Source organism: Ranitomeya imitator, chromosome 2, assembly GCF_032444005.1.
Source record: "Ranitomeya imitator isolate aRanImi1 chromosome 2, aRanImi1.pri, whole genome shotgun sequence".
In the NCBI taxonomy this organism is placed as follows: Eukaryota; Metazoa; Chordata; class Amphibia; order Anura; family Dendrobatidae; genus Ranitomeya; species Ranitomeya imitator.
In genome coordinates, this window is record NC_091283.1 from 820735804 (window position 1) to 820755521 (window position 19718).

General features: G+C 41.5%; 1 protein-coding gene across 1 annotated transcript in view; it reads right to left on the reverse strand.

Moving 5' to 3' along the window:
• The window catches only part of DOCK1 (dedicator of cytokinesis 1), a 421618-nt gene that overhangs the window by 235391 nt on the left and 166509 nt on the right, over window positions 1–19718 (reverse strand). Inside the window, exons 26-27 of the mRNA XM_069753948.1 lie at window positions 15321–15448; window positions 13338–13433 (exon numbers count right to left, since the gene is read on the reverse strand). Coding sequence (XP_069610049.1) covers window positions 13338–13433; window positions 15321–15448 — 224 coding nt within the window. The remainder of the gene's footprint in view (window positions 1–13337; window positions 13434–15320; window positions 15449–19718) is intronic.

Consider the following 19718-nt stretch of genomic DNA (forward strand, 5'->3'; position numbering starts at 1 on the left):
TAAATGAATGAAGGATTGTTTCGCTACTTAGTATAGTATAATACAGTTATTATATTCCCTTAAATGAAGAAGGGGGGGGGGGGTTTAAAAAAATAAAAAATGAATAATAATATATCTATATTTACAAAGAATTTTTGCAATGTATCCTGTATAGCTTAGAGCGGTGAGAAAGTACAGAATTAATTTTTCTACAATGCTTCAAGAGAGGTAGCTTCCCAGAGTTGCAAAATATAATTTATATCGTTGAAGAATCGTTTATCTTTATGGGAAAAAAATCTAGTTAATTAAAAGAACACTAATTATATAAAAAAATAATAACAATAAAAATCACACAAAAACAGAATAATCCCAATCTCGTCCTATTCTTTGATCATATATCACTGCAATCAAAATTGAGGAATATAAATTCAATTCTTGTTTTCTGAGAGATCAGTGAATCCTCGCCTCCTCCTCCTTTTCTGTAAGGGAACAGTCAGACCGCAATGCTCGGACTGGCAGGCGGCTCTTCTGACCCAAGCGTGCGGAGAAACACATGAAACGATCACGCTCGGGTAGAGAGAGCCGCCGGCCAGTCCGAGCATTGTGATCAGATTTATACGACCGTCTGACTGCGCTCTAAGGCAGATGATTGATAGAGGGTCCCTGCTCCACCCCATATTCTGACTAACGATGACCAAATCAGCAGGCACCCCTAAACATTAGGCCAATCGGCAAATATCTACGGGATCGGCCAGCAGTCCAAAGTGTATGGAGACCTCCTGACTCTCCCTTGAAATGTATCAGAGAAGTGAAGGATCTCGCACATTCGATTTCGAATGGTCGATCCTTTTGTTCCCTGAAGATAAGATGCTGCTACAGGAGAGGAAACAGCCGTGTGTTCCCATCTATGTAGGAGTCGGGAACAATCGCTCGGCTACCAGCTATCTTATGTGTATGGGGGCTTCAGATTGGAGCAGGAAAATAGAAATACTAAACACCATCCTTTATCTACGCCTACCTGTGAGCGATCGATCAGATTAATAATGAAACAAAGAGAAAAGTAATGCCTGTAGGCGTTACAGTGTTCATTTATATGCTTAGTGTTCTTTTAAAAGTGTTGTCTGGTGGGTAATCTTTTTATTTATTTTTTTTACCAATGACTCAGAACAGGATAAAAAAAAAGAAAAGCAATACTCACTTCATCTAATCCTCCTCAACTGCTGTAGTTTTGATGTTACCCATATCACCCAAAAACTTCTACTTCCTGGACAAACAGGAAATGCCAGGAAACATAGCGCAACCAGTCCCTGTCTGTGGCGGGTGCCTGCTGCAGTCAATGATCGGCTGACTGAGTATTTCCTGTTAGTCATGAAGGAACCAAAAATTCTGGCAGGATGGCAGCCTTCGAGGAATGGGAGTAGAAATTCAGGGATTATTGCGCATATTTTCATTTTTTTCCCCAACCCATTCTAAGCCACTGGTAAATCAATTTCATCCACCGTAAAACCGCTTAAAGGGCTAGTCCGGAGAAAAGCAGTTTTCACTCATCCACGGCATATTTACTAATTTATGGATTTTATCCCCAAAATTTGATAGAACGTAATTCGGGTTGTCTGAAAAAAGTTATAACTTATCTGCAGTATAGGCGATAACTAGTGATGAACGAGTGTGCTCACCACTCGAGTGACCATCGGGGCGCTCGAATACGTATATAGAGTATCGCGCGTCCTTGAGCGCCATGCTCGAGTTCCCTCCTCACGTTTTGCAGCTGTTAGACAGCAAATAAACATGTGGCGATTGCTTGTGTATGGCAGGTAATACCTGCATTTTTTTTTGTCTGTCTAACAGCCGCAAAACATGTGGAGAGGGAACTCGAGCTCGAGGACCCGTGATACTCTATGCGTACTTGAGGACTCGGATGCACACTCAAGTGGTGAGCATGCTCGCTCATCACTACTGATAACAAATCGTAGATGGGTATGACAGTCAGGGGCATTTTCAACCTTCCTTGGATGGAGTAGTAGTGCACATGTCAACCGCCTCTCCATTCACTCTCTATGAGGTCAGCCGAGCACTGCGCTCATCTATTACCAATAGTCCCCATGAAGAATGAATGGAGCGGCCAGCGAGCTTGTGCATTTCTGCTTCACTGTGAAGGAGATAAGGTGCCCCGTTACGCGCGCATCCCCCCCCCCTTTTTTTTTTTTTTTTTTTTTTTTTTTTAAGACAACCCCTTTTAAAAGGAGCAAACAGAGAACATAGGGATAATTGGGCTGAATAAAAAGCTAATTCTACAATGGTTTCTGTGTACTAGACAAATCCTATGGTCAGTGGGGATTTAGATTTTTACTTTTTTTTTTATTTTTTAGAAAAAATAGTAGACATGCGATTACAGATTTGCCCCAGAAGATTAAGTAGCTACTGATATAAACCCTAATTTATATTCTTCACTGTAAGTCAAATAATTGATACAAAAATATGAATACTAGAGTGTGAAAGTAATGAATAAAATGGAAGATTACATGCATGGGTTGCAGATTTTTCTTATTATCCTTTTTTTTTTTTTTTGTCACTGCGATTGGTACATCCGGATAAAAAGGTGCTTTATTTTCTATCACTATGTGATAATTTGAAGCGAGTGTAAGGATTGTACATTCTTTTTCAGTAATATTGTATAAGATGTGTATTCACGCCCGGATAAATTTATGCTTTATTATGAATAATACTTGTCAGACTTGCTTAATAGGGCTACGAAGAAAAAAAAATGTACATAAAAAGAATATCAAAATTATTTTTGTGTATAATACAGTCTGTGTAAAAGGAATAGTGGTAATGTGCCAAGAAGGAAGTGCAATTGTTTTACTTGCTGGGTGGGGGAAAAGAAAAAAAATATATATATATTATTGTATTTTTTATTTATTTTTATTATTTTAATTAAAGATACATATGTTTATACTGCACAAGGAAAACTTTGTTTTAAAAATCCCCAAATAAAGTTTTGCTCACACGTCATGATTTAATTAATAGAATAGTGCATTAAAAGACTGGTTATCATTTATCCCAAAAGAGGATTTTTCTTTTGCCGTTAACATTTCTATCACAAGAATGAACCGTGCTGAAATAAACAAGTATGGTATTCACTAACCTCTTAGCCGACCGGCAGAACTAACGAAGGTATATTGTCAATTTATGTCACACAAGTTTATGCATATTTTTAAGATATATTTGTTTGCCAAAAGATTGTTTCCAAGTGGCGTAAACGCTGAATTTTATTTTCATCTACATCACTTTTTTTGTGTGCAGAAAAAGCAAAATGGGTGTGAATTCATGAAAAGTCACGTGTTCACCAGGCGTTTAAAGGGAGTGCCATCATAAAAAAAATATGCCTAAAGTTGGAATTAGGTTTTTGCGTTACATATATTTTTTTTTTACATTTTGGCAAAAAATAATCATATTACAATCTTTATTTAAAAAAAAAAACAAAAAAACAACATCTCACAATTTGTAATCCTGCAATTTTTCACACTGATTTATGGCTTTTTTTTTTTTTTTAACTCCTATGTACTTTCCTTTCAGGAAGAGTTTTCCACAGGTTCCCTATCATCAAGGGCAGAATTGCAACAATGACAGGTAAAATCTCTATGCACTGCTGATAACCTAGGACCTACAAATCACAAAAGGTGATTTTACACTTGACCCTGCACCCTGTCCCTTCACAATGACCTCTGCACACGCTCATTTTACACTTCAATTCAAGAGATAGGCTCATGACCATTGTGGCCAACGTACATGTGTTATTTCCTGAAACAATAGGAAGTCAAAGTGTAAAAGTCAGGAGGGTCCTGGCAAACCTTGATTCCTTTATTTAAGGAAACGCAACGCGTTTCAGCCCATCGAAATCCATCATCTGCTGCTGATGAAAGCTTTGGATAAGCGAAGACACATTTGTTTTTTTGTGATTCCTTTATTTAATAAAGTTGAACGTGTTTCAGTCCATCCAAAACTTTCATCAACTGCTGATAAAAGCTATGGATGGGCTGAAATGCGTCCAGTTCAGTTAAATAAAGGAATCCAGAAAAAAAAAAAAAAACAATTAAGAGTGCTGTGACCCTCTTAACTTAGAATCAATTATTTTTCCATGGGCACTACTACGACCCGTGCAGTGCCGATCCTTTATGAGTCCTATTCAATAAAGCCCTAGTGGCCAGTGTGAAAATTGAAAATCACACACACATACATTATATATATATATATATATATATATATATATATATATATATATATATATATATATATATATATATATATATATATATATATATATACACACACACATATACTGTATATACAGATTGTGACGTGTATTTTTAAAAAAAAATCTGCCAAAAATGTTTAGAAAATACATTTAACACAAAAACCTAAACAATCATTTTCTGATGACACATTCCCTTTACAGATTCTGTACAACTGGGCTTTTGTTGCTGTATTATTTTCCCTATAGGTTTCTATGGTAGCCTGTAAAAAAAATCCATGTAAAAAAACAGTGTCAGAATGTCAGTGTTTCTGCACAAAAAAAAATGAAGAAAAAGCATATATAAAAAAAAAAGAGAAATTGTGACAAACACACCTTTTTTTGATGTGGACACATGCAGAAAAAAACAGCGTTTTTGCAAGTAAAAACATGACCTAAATCTACAAGGATGTGCCTCCATTGCTGGCAATATGGGGAGTGGTGGTGGTGAACTGGTTCTTCGTACCAGTATGGAGACTTACAGGCAGTGCTTCATGGGTGATAAGTATGCAAATTAGCTCTCATGCAGAACTAAAGAAACTTTCCAGCTCCACCAAGGAGAGGTAGCGACCTTGTGTGTCATGTTGGAACCTGAGAACTAGAGCGGCAATTAACGCTGAGCCCGAAACCGCTCTACGGACAATGGTTTGGGAGTGTTTGCCCCTTATTAGTAGCCGAGTGTTATGTTTGCTAATGACAGGTGTTATGAAGGCAATCCAGAAACACAGTGTGCTTAGCGATCAGAGCGCACACAGTGATCTGACAAATACCCAAAAATACAAGAACGAGCTCTGAGACGTGGAAACTCTGTAGACTGCACACCTGATCCTATCCTAAACACAACTAAAAGCGGCTGTGGATTGCGCCTAACAACTACCTAGGCAACTCGGCACAGCCTAAGAAACTAGCTAGCCTGAAGATAGAAAAATAGGCCTGACTTGCCCCAGAGAAATTCCCCAAAGGAAAAGGCAGCCCCCCACATATAATGACTGTGAGTAAGATGAAAAGACAAAACGTAGGGATGAAATAGATTCAGCAAAGTGGGGCCCGATATTCTAGGACAGAGCGAGGACAGTAAAGCGAACTTTGCAGTCTACAAAAAACCCTAAAGCAAAACCACGCAAAGGGGGCAAAAAAAACCCACCGTGCCGAACTAACGGCACGGCGGTACACCCTTTGCGTCTCAGAGCTTCCAGCAAAACAAAAGACAAGCTGGACAGAAAAAAAGCAACAAAAAAGCAAAAAGCACTTAGCTATACAGAGCAGCAGGTCACAGGAACAATCAGGAGAAGCTCAGATCCAACACTGAAACATTGACAAGGAGCAAAGATAGCAGCATCAGGCGGAGTTAAGTAATGAAGCAGTTAACGAGCTCACCAGAACACCTGAGGGAGGAAGCTCAGAGACTGCAGTACCACTTGTGACCACAGGAGTGAATTCAGCCACAGAATTCACAACAGTACCCCCCCCTTGAGGAGGGGTCACCGAACCCTCACCAGAGCCCCCAGGCCGACCAGGATGAGCCGCATGAAAGGCACGAACAAGATCGGAAGCATGAACATCAGAGGCAAAAACCCAGGAATTATCTTCCTGAGCATAACCCTTCCATTTAACCAGATACTGGAGTTTCCGTCTAGAAACACGAGAATCCAAAATCTTCTCCACAATATACTCCAATTCCCCCTCCACCAAAACCGGGGCAGGAGGCTCAACAGAAGGAACCATAGGTGCCACGTATCTCCGCAACAACAACCTATGGAATACATTATGTATGGAAAAGGAGTCTGGGAGGGTCAAACGAAAAGACACAGGATTGAGAACCTCAGAAATCCTATACGGACCAATAAAACGAGGTTTAAATTTAGGAGAGGAAACCTTCATAGGAATATGACGAGAAGATAACCAAACCAGATCCCCAACACGAAGTCGGGGACCCACACGGCGTCTGCGATTAGCGAAAAGTTGAGCTTTCTCCTGGGACAAGATCAAATTGTCCACTACCTGAGTCCAGATCTGCTGCAACCTATCCACCACAGAATCCACACCAGGACAGTCCGAAGACTCAACCTGTCCTGAAGAGAAACGAGGATGGAACCCAGAATTGCAAAAAAATGGAGAAACCAAGGTAGCCGAGCTGGCCCGATTATTAAGGGCGAACTCAGCCAACGGCAAAAAGGACACCCAATCATCCTGGTCTGCAGAAACAAAACATCTCAGATATGTTTCCAAGGTCTGATTGGTTCGTTCGGTCTGGCCATTAGTCTGAGGATGGAAAGCCGAGGAAAAGGATAGGTCAATGCCCATCCTACCACAAAAGGCTCGCCAAAACCTTGAAACAAACTGGGAACCTCTGTCAGAAACAATATTCTCAGGAATGCCATGCAACCGAACCACATGCTGAAAGAACAAAGGTACCAAATCAGAGGAGGAAGGCAATTTAGCCAAGGGCACCAGATGGGCCATTTTAGAAAAGCGATCACAGACCACCCAAATGACTGACATCTTTTGAGAAACGGGAAGGTCAGAAATGAAATCCATCGAAATATGTGTCCAAGGCCTCTTTGGGACCGGCAAGGGCAAAAGCAACCCACTGGCACGAGAACAGCAGGGCTTAGCCCTAGCACAAATCCCACAGGACTGCACAAAAGTACGTACATCCCGTGACAGAGATGGCCACCAGAAGGATCTAGCCACTAACTCTCTGGTACCAAAGATTCCAGGATGACCAGCCAACACCGAACAATGAAGTTCAGAGATAAGTTTATTAGTCCACCTATCAGGGACGAACAGTTTCTCTGCTGGACAACGATCAGGTTTATTCGCCTGAAATTTTTGCAGCACCCGCCGCAAATCAGGGGAGATGGCAGACACAATGACTGCTTCCTTGAGGATACCCGCTGGCTCAGATAAACCCGGAGAGTCGGGCACAAAACTCCTAGACAGAGCATCCGCCTTCACATTTTTAGAGCCCGGAAGGTACGAAATCACAAAGTCGAAGCGGGCAAAAAATAACGACCAACGGGCCTGTCTAGGATTCAAGCGCTTGGCAGACTCGAGATAAGTCAAGTTCTTATGATCAGTCAATACCACCACGCGATGCTTAGCTCCTTCAAGCCAATGACGCCACTCCTCGAATGCCCACTTCATGGCCAGCAACTCTCGATTGCCCACATCATAATTACGCTCAGCGGGCGAAAACTTCCTGGAAAAGAAAGCACATGGTTTCATCACTGAGCAATCAGAACCTCTCTGTGACAAAACCGCCCCTGCTCCAATCTCAGAAGCATCAACCTCGACCTGGAACGGAAGAGAAACATCTGGCTGACACAACACAGGGGCAGAACAAAAACGACGCTTCAACTCCTGAAAAGCTTCCACAGCAGCAGAAGACCAATTAACCAAATCAGCACCCTTCTTGGTCAAATCGGTCAATGGTTTGGCAATGCTAGAAAAATTACAGATGAAGCGACGATAAAAATTAGCAAAGCCCAGGAACTTTTGCAGACTTTTCAGAGATGTCGGCTGAATCCAATCCTGGATGGCTTGGACCTTAACTGGATCCATCTCGATAGTAGAAGGGGTAAAGATGAACCCCAAAAATGAAACTTTCTGCACACCGAAGAGACACTTTGATCCCTTCACAAACAAAGAGTTAGCACGCAGGACCTGAAAAACCATTCTGACCTGCTTCACATGAGACTCCCAATCATCTGAGAAGATCAAAATGTCATCCAAGTAAACAATCAGGAATTTATCCAGATACTCACGGAAGATGTCATGCATAAAAGACTGAAACACAGATGGAGCATTGGCAAGTCCGAACGGCATCACTAGATACTCAAAATGACCCTCGGGCGTATTGAATGCAGTTTTCCATTCATCTCCTTGCCTGATTCTCACCAGATTATACGCACCACGAAGATCTATCTTAGTGAACCAACTAGCCCCCTTAATCCGAGCAAACAAGTCAGATAACAATGGCAAGGGATACTGAAATTTAACAGTGATCTTATTAAGAAGGCGGTAATCAATACACGGTCTCAGCGAACCATCCTTCTTGGCTACAAAGAAGAACCCTGCTCCCAGTGGTGACGACGATGGGCGAATATGTCCCTTCTCCAGGGATTCCTTCACATAACTGCGCATAGCGGCGTGTTCGGGCACGGATAAATTAAATAATCGACCTTTAGGGAATTTACTACCAGGAATCAAATTGATAGCACAATCACAATCCCTATGCGGAGGTAGAGCATCGGACTTGGGCTCTTCAAATACATCCTGATAATCAGACAAGAACTCTGGGACCTCAGAAGGGGTGGATGACGAAATCGACAAAAATGGAACATCACCATGCACCCCCTGACAACCCCAGCTGGACACCGACATGGAATTCCAATCCAATACTGGATTATGGGTTTGTAGCCATGGCAACCCCAACACGACCACATCATGCAGATTATGCAACACCAGAAAGCGAATAACTTCCTGATGTGCAGGAGCCATGCACATGGTCAGCTGGGCCCAGTATTGAGGTTTATTCTTGGCCAAAGGTGTAGCATCAATTCCTCTCAATGGAATAGGACACCGCAAAGGCTCCAAGAAAAACCCACAACGTTTAGCATAATCCAAATCCATCAGATTCAGGGCAGCGCCTGAATCCACAAACGCCATGACAGAAAACGACGACAAAGAGCATATCAAGGTAATGGACAGAAGGAATTTGGACTGTACAGTACCAATGACGGCAGACCTAGCGGACCGCTTAGTGCGCTTAGGACAATCAGAAATAGCATGAGTGGAATCACCACAGTAGAAACACAGACCATTCAGACGTCTGTATTCCTGCCGTTCAACTCTAGTCATAGTCCTATCGCACTGCATAGGCTCAGGTTTAACCTCAGGCAGTACCGCCAAATGGTGCACAGATTTACGCTCGCGCAAGCGTCGACCGATCTGAATGGCCAAAGACAAAGACTCATTCAAACCAGCAGGCATAGGAAATCCCACCATGACATCCTTAAGAGCCTCAGAGAGACCCTTTCTGAACAAAGCTGCCAGCGCAGATTCATTCCACTGAGTGAGTACTGACCATTTCCTAAATTTCTGACAATATACTTCTATATCATCCTGACCCTGGCACAAAGCCAGCAAATTTTTCTCAGCCTGATCCACTGAATTAGGCTCATCGTACAGCAATCCGAGCGCCAGGAAAAACGCATCGACACTACTCAATGCAGGGTCTCCTGGCGCAAGAGAAAATGCCCAGTCTTGAGGGTCGCCGCGCAAAAAAGAAATAATAATCAAAACCTGTTGAATAGGATTACCAGAAGAATGAGGTTTCAAGGCCAGAAATAGCTTACAATTATTTTTGAAACTTAGAAACTTAGTTCTATCTCCAAAAAACAAATCAGGAATAGGAATTCTTGGTTCTAACATAGATTTCTGATCAATAGTATCTTGAATTTTTTGTACATTTATAACGAGATTATCCATTGAAGAGCACAGACCCTGAATATCCATGTCCACACCTGTGTCCAGAATCACCCAAATGTCTAGGGGAAAAAAAAAAATGAACACAGAGCAGAAAAAAAAAAATGATGTCAGAACTTTTTCTTTCCCTCTATTGAGAATCATTAGTTTGGCTCCTTGTACTGTTATGTTTGCTAATGACAGGTGTTATGAAGGCAATCCAGAAACACAGTGTGCTTAGCGATCAGAGCGCACACAGTGATCTGACAAATACCCAAAAATACAAGAACGAGCTCTGAGACGTGGAAACTCTGTAGACTGCACACCTGATCCTATCCTAAACACAACTAAAAGCGGCTGTGGATTGCGCCTAACAACTACCTAGGCAACTCGGCACAGCCTAAGAAACTAGCTAGCCTGAAGATAGAAAAATAGGCCTGACTTGCCCCAGAGAAATTCCCCAAAGGAAAAGGCAGCCCCCCACATATAATGACTGTGAGTAAGATGAAAAGACAAAACGTAGGGATGAAATAGATTCAGCAAAGTGGGGCCCGATATTCTAGGACAGAGCGAGGACAGTAAAGCGAACTTTGCAGTCTACAAAAAACCCTAAAGCAAAACCACGCAAAGAGGGCAAAAAAACCCCACCGTGCCGAACTAACACCCTTTGCGTCTCAGAGCTTCCAGAAAAACAAAAGACAAGCTGGACAGAAAAAAAGCAACAAAAAAGCAAAAAGCACTTAGCTATACAGAGCAGCAGGTCACAGGAACAATCAGGAGAAGCTCAGATCCAACACTGAAACATTGACAAGGAGCAAAGATAGCAGCATCAGGCGGAGTTAAGTAATGAAGCAGTTAACGAGCTCACCAGAACACCTGAGGGAGGAAGCTCAGAGACTGCAGTACCACTTGTGACCACAGGAGTGAATTCAGCCACAGAATTCACAACAGCCGAGTCATCGGGCGGAGTGCGATATCTGCACAGGATATTACAAAATTTTACATATTACAACAACAAAATAATGCACCAACAGTAATACCAACTATCTTATCACCCTAAAGATAAGCAGGAAGGAAGGCCTTTCCTTGCCTCTACGTTGGACATATCCCGAAATATATGGCAGAAGATTAGTGTTAAGCAAGGCCATGTCTGTGGCCTCTGGAGCAAAGCCCTACGATCCTACTACTTACCTCTTCTGATTAGTAGGCCCAGCGCGACATTATGTATACCTTCTGTGGCCTACTAAAGAGAAGAGACCCAGGGATGTCAGCAGGTAGGAGGTCCGCAAGACTGTCGTCCGGCAGCCACGAAGTACCAACGTGGCCACCAGATTAGCGGACCAACATTTTTTTCTCAACTTTGCAAGAGATGTTTGGCAGACATGGAAAATAAATCCAATGGTCGACGTTATCCATCAACCATTGATTGCCAACATGTTCCCATATTTTTTTCACAGCATGTCTGCGGACACCTTATTCGCTATATATATATGTATATATATGTATATATATATATATATATATATATATATATATATATATATATATATATATATACACGTTTCAAATTAGAAATTTGTTTTTGTCAAACATCAGCTTACAATATGATTTCAGGAGCGGGGAGGAAAGGGTTATAGACCCGGACATCGGATGAGCTCACTGACAGATTCACTGGTAATGTGCAGTCAGGTATATAGTGATAAATAAAGGCCGTAGAAGCAAAAATGTCCATATTTAATTTTAAACTCTTGCAAAAGAGATTTTATTGCTAAAGATGCAAGTAAAAAATAAACCCTAAAAGGCGTCTTTAGACTTTACACAAGTAATTGCATAGTCATTCTACGAGACTGCCAAAAAGCAGAATCCAGCACCCATATTTCTTCAGAAGTCCAATAGACGATGAATAGAGAGGACACTAACCTTGGTCTTGCCAAATCCCCTGCAAGTCTTAATGTCTGGATTCATAGATCCAGACATTAAGAATGGGGGTTTAACAAACCCCATTCACACTGCACCAGAGATCAGTATTTTAACCATTGTACAATTAATATCAGCAAGTAACCTGAGGTTAAAGCAGCAAATACAGAAAGACAATGCATGAATCACAGTAATATCCGTTACTTGGAAAGCCCCGCTTAACCGTTTGGCAGAACCAGTCCTATTGAGGGTGATGGTGTAGCAGTGCATGTTCTTGTGGTGTAGGTCGCTGTAGTGCCATTCTTCCAATCAGCCAAACGCCGTGCAGTGCCTTTCACGATTTTAATGTCAGGAATGTTCGTTTGGACCAGATCAGAAAATGGGTGGTGCAGAAAAAGGGGTCATTCCCACTGATCGACGTTCGTAAAGAGCTACTTCCATCTCAGTAATTGATGGCATACAGAACGAAGGGTCTACAGGTTGGAATCACTGCTGCTTCCCTTTCACAGTTTTTTTTTGCTCAGGGATGTTCTTGTCCATCTGCCATAATTAAAGAGGTTGTCTACTACTTTTTCATTGATGACCTATCCTTGGGTCACCAATGTCTGATCGGTTGGGGGTCGCACACCCAGCACCCCTGGCGATCAGCTGTTTTGGGTGTTGGACGGAAGTGCTCGATTGCGGAGCTCTTCTGTCTTCTGACATCGGGGTACTACACATCTGAGGCGGATGTGTACTATCCTGCAGTGGCCACGATCAGAAGATGGAGCAGCTCCGCAATCGAGTAGTTCCAGCCGGCGGCCGCCGCTGCCAATACCGGGAACAGCTGATCGGTGGAGGTGCCAAGCGTCAGACCTAGACCTAGCCTAAGGATAAGTCATCAAGGACAAACTAATGTTCAACCTCCAAGTGAATGGGGCTGTCTCCAGTGTGGGGTCACTATCGCAGTTTGCCCAGAACCGTATCACCCTCCTCAACCACTTGGCTGTGCTGGGAAAAAATTGTCAAGACGACGCACTGCTAAAAGATGTGCCGCTTTATTCTCTAGGTCAGAAATCATTCTTACAGAGATTATTGAATCATGTTTATCCTAATCACTTGCCAGGATGGGAACAACCCCTTTAGTGTGCTGCTTCAACTCTTCTTGATTATATATATATACATATATATATATATATATATATATATATATATATATATATATATATATATATATATATATATATATATATATATATATATATATATATATACACACACACACACATACATACATACACATATAAATATATATAACACATATATAGATATATATAACACACATATATATATATAAATATATACACGCACACTCTAACATACACATATATATATATATAATTATATATATATATATATATGTATGTACACATACATAAATACACATATATGTATATATACATATATATATATATATATATATATATATATATATATATATATATATATATATATATTTATTCTCGCACACATGTAAGTTATAATTAATATAAAAGAACTGTATAAAAAATTGCTATGGTTGATTTCCCAAAACAGTTGCGCTACAGTTCTGGAGACCATTTAATTACGTTAACATTGTTTCAGCAAATTGTAAAATTAATAGAACACAAATTCGAGCGGATCGGATTGAAAATGTACTTACAATGAGCTCAGAATCCCGTCCCATGGAGATGACTGTTCTGTTCACAGTTCTCAGAAGTTTTTCCATTATTATCTGAACATGTCGTTGAGTTGGACCCTGAAGTAGGAGGAAATTAAAAAAAAAAGATATTTGTGTTGTATTCTATGAAATCAATTTTTATGATCATCTAAAAACTGCAGAGTTAATATGCGCACAATACTTGGAGTCATTCGAACAACAGATTTAGAAACCTAACCACGCCGAGCTTAGAACAAGTCTTTACGATGTAAATTTTATTCTATTTTTATAATCTTGTAATATATTTATGATCTAACGATGTTTTGACTTGAGCTATAAGCTTTAAATTGACTTTCTAAAACTGAAATAAATAGCGGCATCATTTTGCAATGACAATTTGTCTCCATTGCTCCGTCCAGTGTTGTCAGTGCCTAATATAATAACGGCCTTATGTGGTAAAGATAAGATGTGTAAGTTGTGGTTATTTTGCCACGTTGGCACTACAGATAACCCTGTTATCGCTTCGTACAGACCAAAATTAAATAACATTAATCTTAAAAATTAAAATGCTATTTAGACCTTTGCACAGAATTTTTTTTTTATTGCTCATTTGCGTCCCAAGTTCAACGTTATGTACGGTAACTTTCTAAATAGTCTTCATTCAATATTTCCTATCATTTTGCTGCTGTCTTACTTGTCTGGAAGTCCTTTCTAGCTGAGTGATCTGCAAAAATGTTACAAATTCATAATGGTGTTTGCTCCTGATATTTCCCTCTGATGTCCCCCCCCCCCCCCCTTCTCTCATGGTTATAGATATCAGCAGGGAAGGAAGACAGTATACACAGATCTCCAAATTGTGGGCAGGCGAGAAAACATCTACAGTCTCAAGGAGGGCAGAAAAATAAAACAGGCTACATATAAAGAGGAAAGTACACCAAGAAAAAAAAAGTGCAGGAGAGAAGCTGTACTGTTATATGAACTTGTGAACTGAGCACCCTGGATACAAACAAAATTGGTAATTACAGCACTCCTGTGAAAGGTGCCCAAGTAGGGTCCAATCCCATATAAATCTTGTAGAAAGAGTGCCGAGTTTTCTACAAGATTTAGCTGAATACAAAAAGACATCACATCCAGCCTATATTACTGGTAGAGACACTCTCACAAGTGGGAAAACAAACTTGGATCAGGCTGCAAACTGCATGTCGGGAGGTCTGAGACTGAATAAATGGAATAAAGATTTCCTCTATAAAAAATAGACTAAGTACCGTAATTAATCAGTAAAGAATGAATTTTGGTCCTATTTTGATAAAAGAAAAATGCATATGGTGTACAAGAGAGGACATTGATCTTAAAAAAGTTGTCCAAAACTTAATTGAATTGAATGGGTGATAATCACAGCGGCCAGTAAGCAATGTGTTCTGTACATTGCATTGTTTGCTGCTGTAAAAGTGGATTTTTTGCTGACCTCTGGGGAATTCAGGTATAGGACCCCCACTGAGCTCATGCTGATAAAACCTCAAGTGAACAGGTCATCGATTTTAAAGTCCTGGACAACCCATTAAAGGGTAGTTACTAGTGATGAGCGGACGTGCTCAGGTAAGGTCTTATCCAAGCATGCTTGTGCGTTAACAAGTGTCTTCGGAGTGCTGGAATAATATGATTGAGTCCCCGCGGCTGCATGTCTCGGGGCTGTTCGACAACTGCAACGCATGCAGGGATCGGCTAACAAACAGCTAACAAACAGCCGATCCCTGCATGGGTTGCAGCTCTCCAACAGCTGCAAGGACTTGAATATATTTTTCGAGCCTGCCGAAGACGCTCGATGAGCACCTGAGCATGAGAACAGCTTATCCCAGCACGTTCGCTCATCGGTAGTAACCATCCAATGTAAATGACTTGATTAGGAAGGATCAGTGTCTGGCAACACAGAGATAAATGGTATAATACAATTTTGGGGTTTATAAGCAAGCTTTTCCCATTACTAACCACGTCTTTCCTGTAAAGCACCTCCAGGATGTTACTAAGCAATTGGCAACAAGCTTCAAGTTCCTCCTGCCGCTCCAAGTGATGCTTCAGCTGATCGGTCATCATTGGGAGCAAGATTTCTCTGCACTCTGCAGACAAAGCAAACTGTTACACCGAGGAGAATGGACGTCTAACAATGAGACAGACAGAAAACAGACATCACTTGGAATACTTAAAATGGGTTCTGATATGTGACTGCAGTCGTCCGAATCCTAACAAAGTGCTGTGCACACACTGTCGGGATTCTCCGGTATTTCCGGCGAGAGCGGGCAGCCAAGTAACCGCAATACGCCATTTATATACATGTGGTCACATGCAGACTAGACGTGCTCGGCTTCTCTCAATCCACTCGTGTTAAGAGAAACCAGACATCGTATCAATATGGATGGAAGTCCGCAAATACCAGTGATTCATGACACTGAGTGCACCGCATACTGTCAGGATTCAGAAATCTTATCAAAACACTGGACAAATAGCAGCCGACACGTCCTCGGGAACCTTATTAATTGCATAAGAAGGAAATGGTCATCTTTCTTGTTCCCATTCACTTCTATAGGATACGTATTTGACACAATGTTAAGCTATATCAGACTTCTCATCCATTTAGAGTGGCCAATGAGACTCCATATTCAGTCAGCTGGTCTACAAGACTCCAAATACAGCTGCCCTCTTTAGAAAGAAAACCAGAACATCCCTGCCCAAAGCTTTTCCTGGTTTAGAAAACCCATTATTAAATACTCTGTATAGACCGGATCCCTCTTGTAGATCCCTAATCTATTAGTCAGAGCGGACACCAGCTAGAAAAAGCACATCCATACACTGCATGTCCAGTTCACTGATAATAATGAGAAATGCTTTTCTACATTTCTCCTGTGGTGGCGCTGTAGAGGAATGAACCCTTTATGAATTTAAACGGAATCTCTCATCTCATCTTTACATATAAGAGTAGTCATACGGCTTTATAGGCACAAGGCCATTCATCAAAATCATACTTTTTTTGTCGACTTCTGATCATGAGAAATCTAGAGTAGAAGTCATGCACAAATCAAGCTATAAGTGCGCGAGGGACGTGTCACTGCAGTTGGACTTTTTTTTCGGGTGCAACGACACGCCCCTAGTGCACTTCCAGCTTGATTTGTACATGGCTTCTACACCAGATTTCTCATGACTGGCACAATGGCTCTGTACAAAAAGTGATGAGCGAATGTGTTCAGATAAGGTGCTATCCGATCCGAGTATCTTTGGCGCGCTAGAAAAATATGTTTACGTCCCTGCACCTGTTAGGCAGCCGCAACACATGCAGATATTGCCTAATAAACAGGCAGTCTCCGGATCGTGGCATGGAGAGAAGTGTTAAACCGTCTCTTGCTCGGGAGGACCCGTCATGCATTACGTAGACTACCTTTTTGGGCACTGTGAAATGTACAATTTCCCTTACAGTCCAGATTTCCCACTGATCGTTGCAGCACTCCACTTCTACACTAACCAATGCTAGCACAAAAACAGGATTCAAAGATCCTCCAAAAATTCAGAAGAATAGCAAAAAGGGCAGGAGATGCTTATCTGCCTAGGCCTAGGCAGGTAAGCATCTCCTGCCCTTTTTGCTATTTTTCAGCACTCCACTTCTACAAAGTAGCGATCAATAGTCTAAAGCAGAAAGAGAGCCCCTGTAAACAACTGGGCAACTGAAACGATCCCTTAGAATCCACAAATGTCAGATTTGCTGCATAAACATTCCGCAGAAAAGCTGCCAAAATCCGAGGGGGAATTTATAGGAGGAAACCCACACTAAATGTTGGTTCTCTGCCAGTGAAGATTCCTAAAGGTAATTACTTTAGAACATTTTAAGTTTGTGATTCTCCGGATTAAGAAATTGGTTCAACTTCGAAACGCGTTGATCTAATCCTTCATTACATACTCTGCTTTTCTTGATTATAGCACAGCAGTAGATGACTACTCTGATCCTCCATTAAGGGAACCATCAGTAGAAGATTTGTTATGGGGGTTATGTACGGTAAGTAAAGTGCCTTTTTTCATTTTCATTTTAACAATTATGCACAAACACAGATTTTCCTGCGTATTGACAGATAAAGCGCAACATTAAGATTTGATTGTATATTTTTACTTCATCCTGCTCTTTGTGCACCAAAAGCTGTGTTACACCTTCCCATGCAAATTTTTTTTTATAGCTACCCGTATATACTCGAGTATAAGCCGACCCAAGTATAAGTCGACCCCCCTAATTTTGCCACAAAAAACTGGAAAAACTTAATGACTCGAGTATAAGCCTAGAGTGGAAAATGCAGCAGCTACCGGTAAATTTCAAAAATATAAATAGATACCAATAAAAGTAAAATTAATTGAGACATCAGTAGGTTAAGTGTTTTTGAATATCCATATTAAATCAGGAGCCCCATATAATGTATAATAATGGCCCCATAAGACACATTTGCCCCATACAGTGCTGCACAAAGGTTGATGGCCCCATAAGATGCTCCATAGATTATGCCCCATACAATGCTGCATAATGGTTCATGGCCCCATAAGATGGTCCATAGATTATGCCCCATACGCTGTTGCTGTGATTAAAAAATACAAAAATATCACATACTTGCCTCTCATCGCTCAGGCCCCCCGACACTTGCAATATTCACCTGTCCTCGTTCCACCGCCGTGCGCTGCTCCATCTTCGGGCTCTCTGACTGTTCAGGCAGAAGGCACGCACTAAACACGTCATCGCGGCCTCTGACCCAAACAGTCACAGCCAGAGGACGCGGAAGATGGAGCGGCAACCCGGCGGTGGAGCGATGACAGGTGAATATCGCGCAATGCTCACCCCCGTTGTACTCACCTGCTCCCGGCGCGGTCCCTGCTTCTCAGTGACAGATCTTCTCCGGGCGCAGACAGCTTGTTCCGGTGTTCAGCAGTCATGTGGCACCGCTCATTAAAGTAATGACTATGCATCCGGAGACCATTGGAGATACAAGGACCACGGCAGGAGCAGGTGAGTTATGTGACAGCCGCCGCTCCCCATCCCCTGCCGACCCCCTGGGACCACGACTCGAGTATAAGCCGAGAGAGACACTTTCAGCCCCAAAAAATGGGCTGAAAATGTCAGCTTATACTTGAGTATATACGGTAAATTATTTCCTAAATGCCAAGTTAAGGAATTTAAGAAAAAGTGTTCAATAAAAAATGTCAACGGCTTCGCGGAGAGGTCTGTAAGTCCTTCATGTATCTGGAAAAATGCTACCAATCCCTTCTCTCAGTATTAGAGATAACAGGAGGGAAGGAGGTGCAAACAGATCTCCACAGTACAAAGAATGGAAGGGCGGAGAAAACCTACAGATAGGGAGGAAAGTACATGAAAGGAAGCAAGTGCAGAAACAGTGTTGATAGATCAAAGCTAGTGAAGACAGCGCCACCCATGGATAGACACGGACCTCACATCCAGCCTACATTCAACATCAACCCAGGAATTCAGACTTCAGTCTTAGAGAAGTATTCACATTAGACATGTTAGGACTAGAGATGGGGGAGTGTGCTCGTTACTCGAGATTTCCGAGCACACTCGGGTGTTCTCCGAGTATTTTGGATGTGCTCGTAGATTATGATTTTGTCTCCACAGCTGCATGTGTTCAGGTTGTCTTACAGCCGGAAATCATGCAGCTGCGGCGACTCAAACAAATTCCGAGCACGCTGAAATACTCAGAAAACACCCGAGCATGCTCAGAAATCTCGAGTAACGAGCACATTCGCTCATCACTAGTTAGGACCCATCAGTTTTGAGACCACCTTGTCGTTGGTTGCTGGGCATGCATGAATTGGCCAAATTATGAGCTACGCATCTCATTTTTTTTTAGTATCCAGAAGCAGCATTCATATTTCATATATTTCACATTGACGTGCTTTAGCACTACAGAGTGCTACTTTTTTGCTTATTGTACATGGAGGTAGCTGCTCCTAGTTAGCACCGGTTCACATTAGCTTGGAAGTGCCAGACAGTCTTTGTCATTCCTGGGAGAGACACGCCTACATGAGAAAAATCTGACCCTTGGATCAGGGGGTCTGAAAATAAATGAAGGAATTAAGATTGATGACATATTATATTAACCACAGGCATACCATATATAAAAAATACTGTATTTAAAGGTCAAAAAGGGTGTCCATTTCTTTAAAATAAATCCATGCTTTGGGTCGACATATGTGTAGAAAAACTCTGCTGCATGTGGTTATAATTTATTTATGTATTATTTATTTATCCTGATCCACGTACCTGGTGCTACCTATGCAGAGCTGCAGACCTGTAACATTTTTGATGCATGTGGACCTTGCTTTCCATTGGAAAAAAAAAAGAAG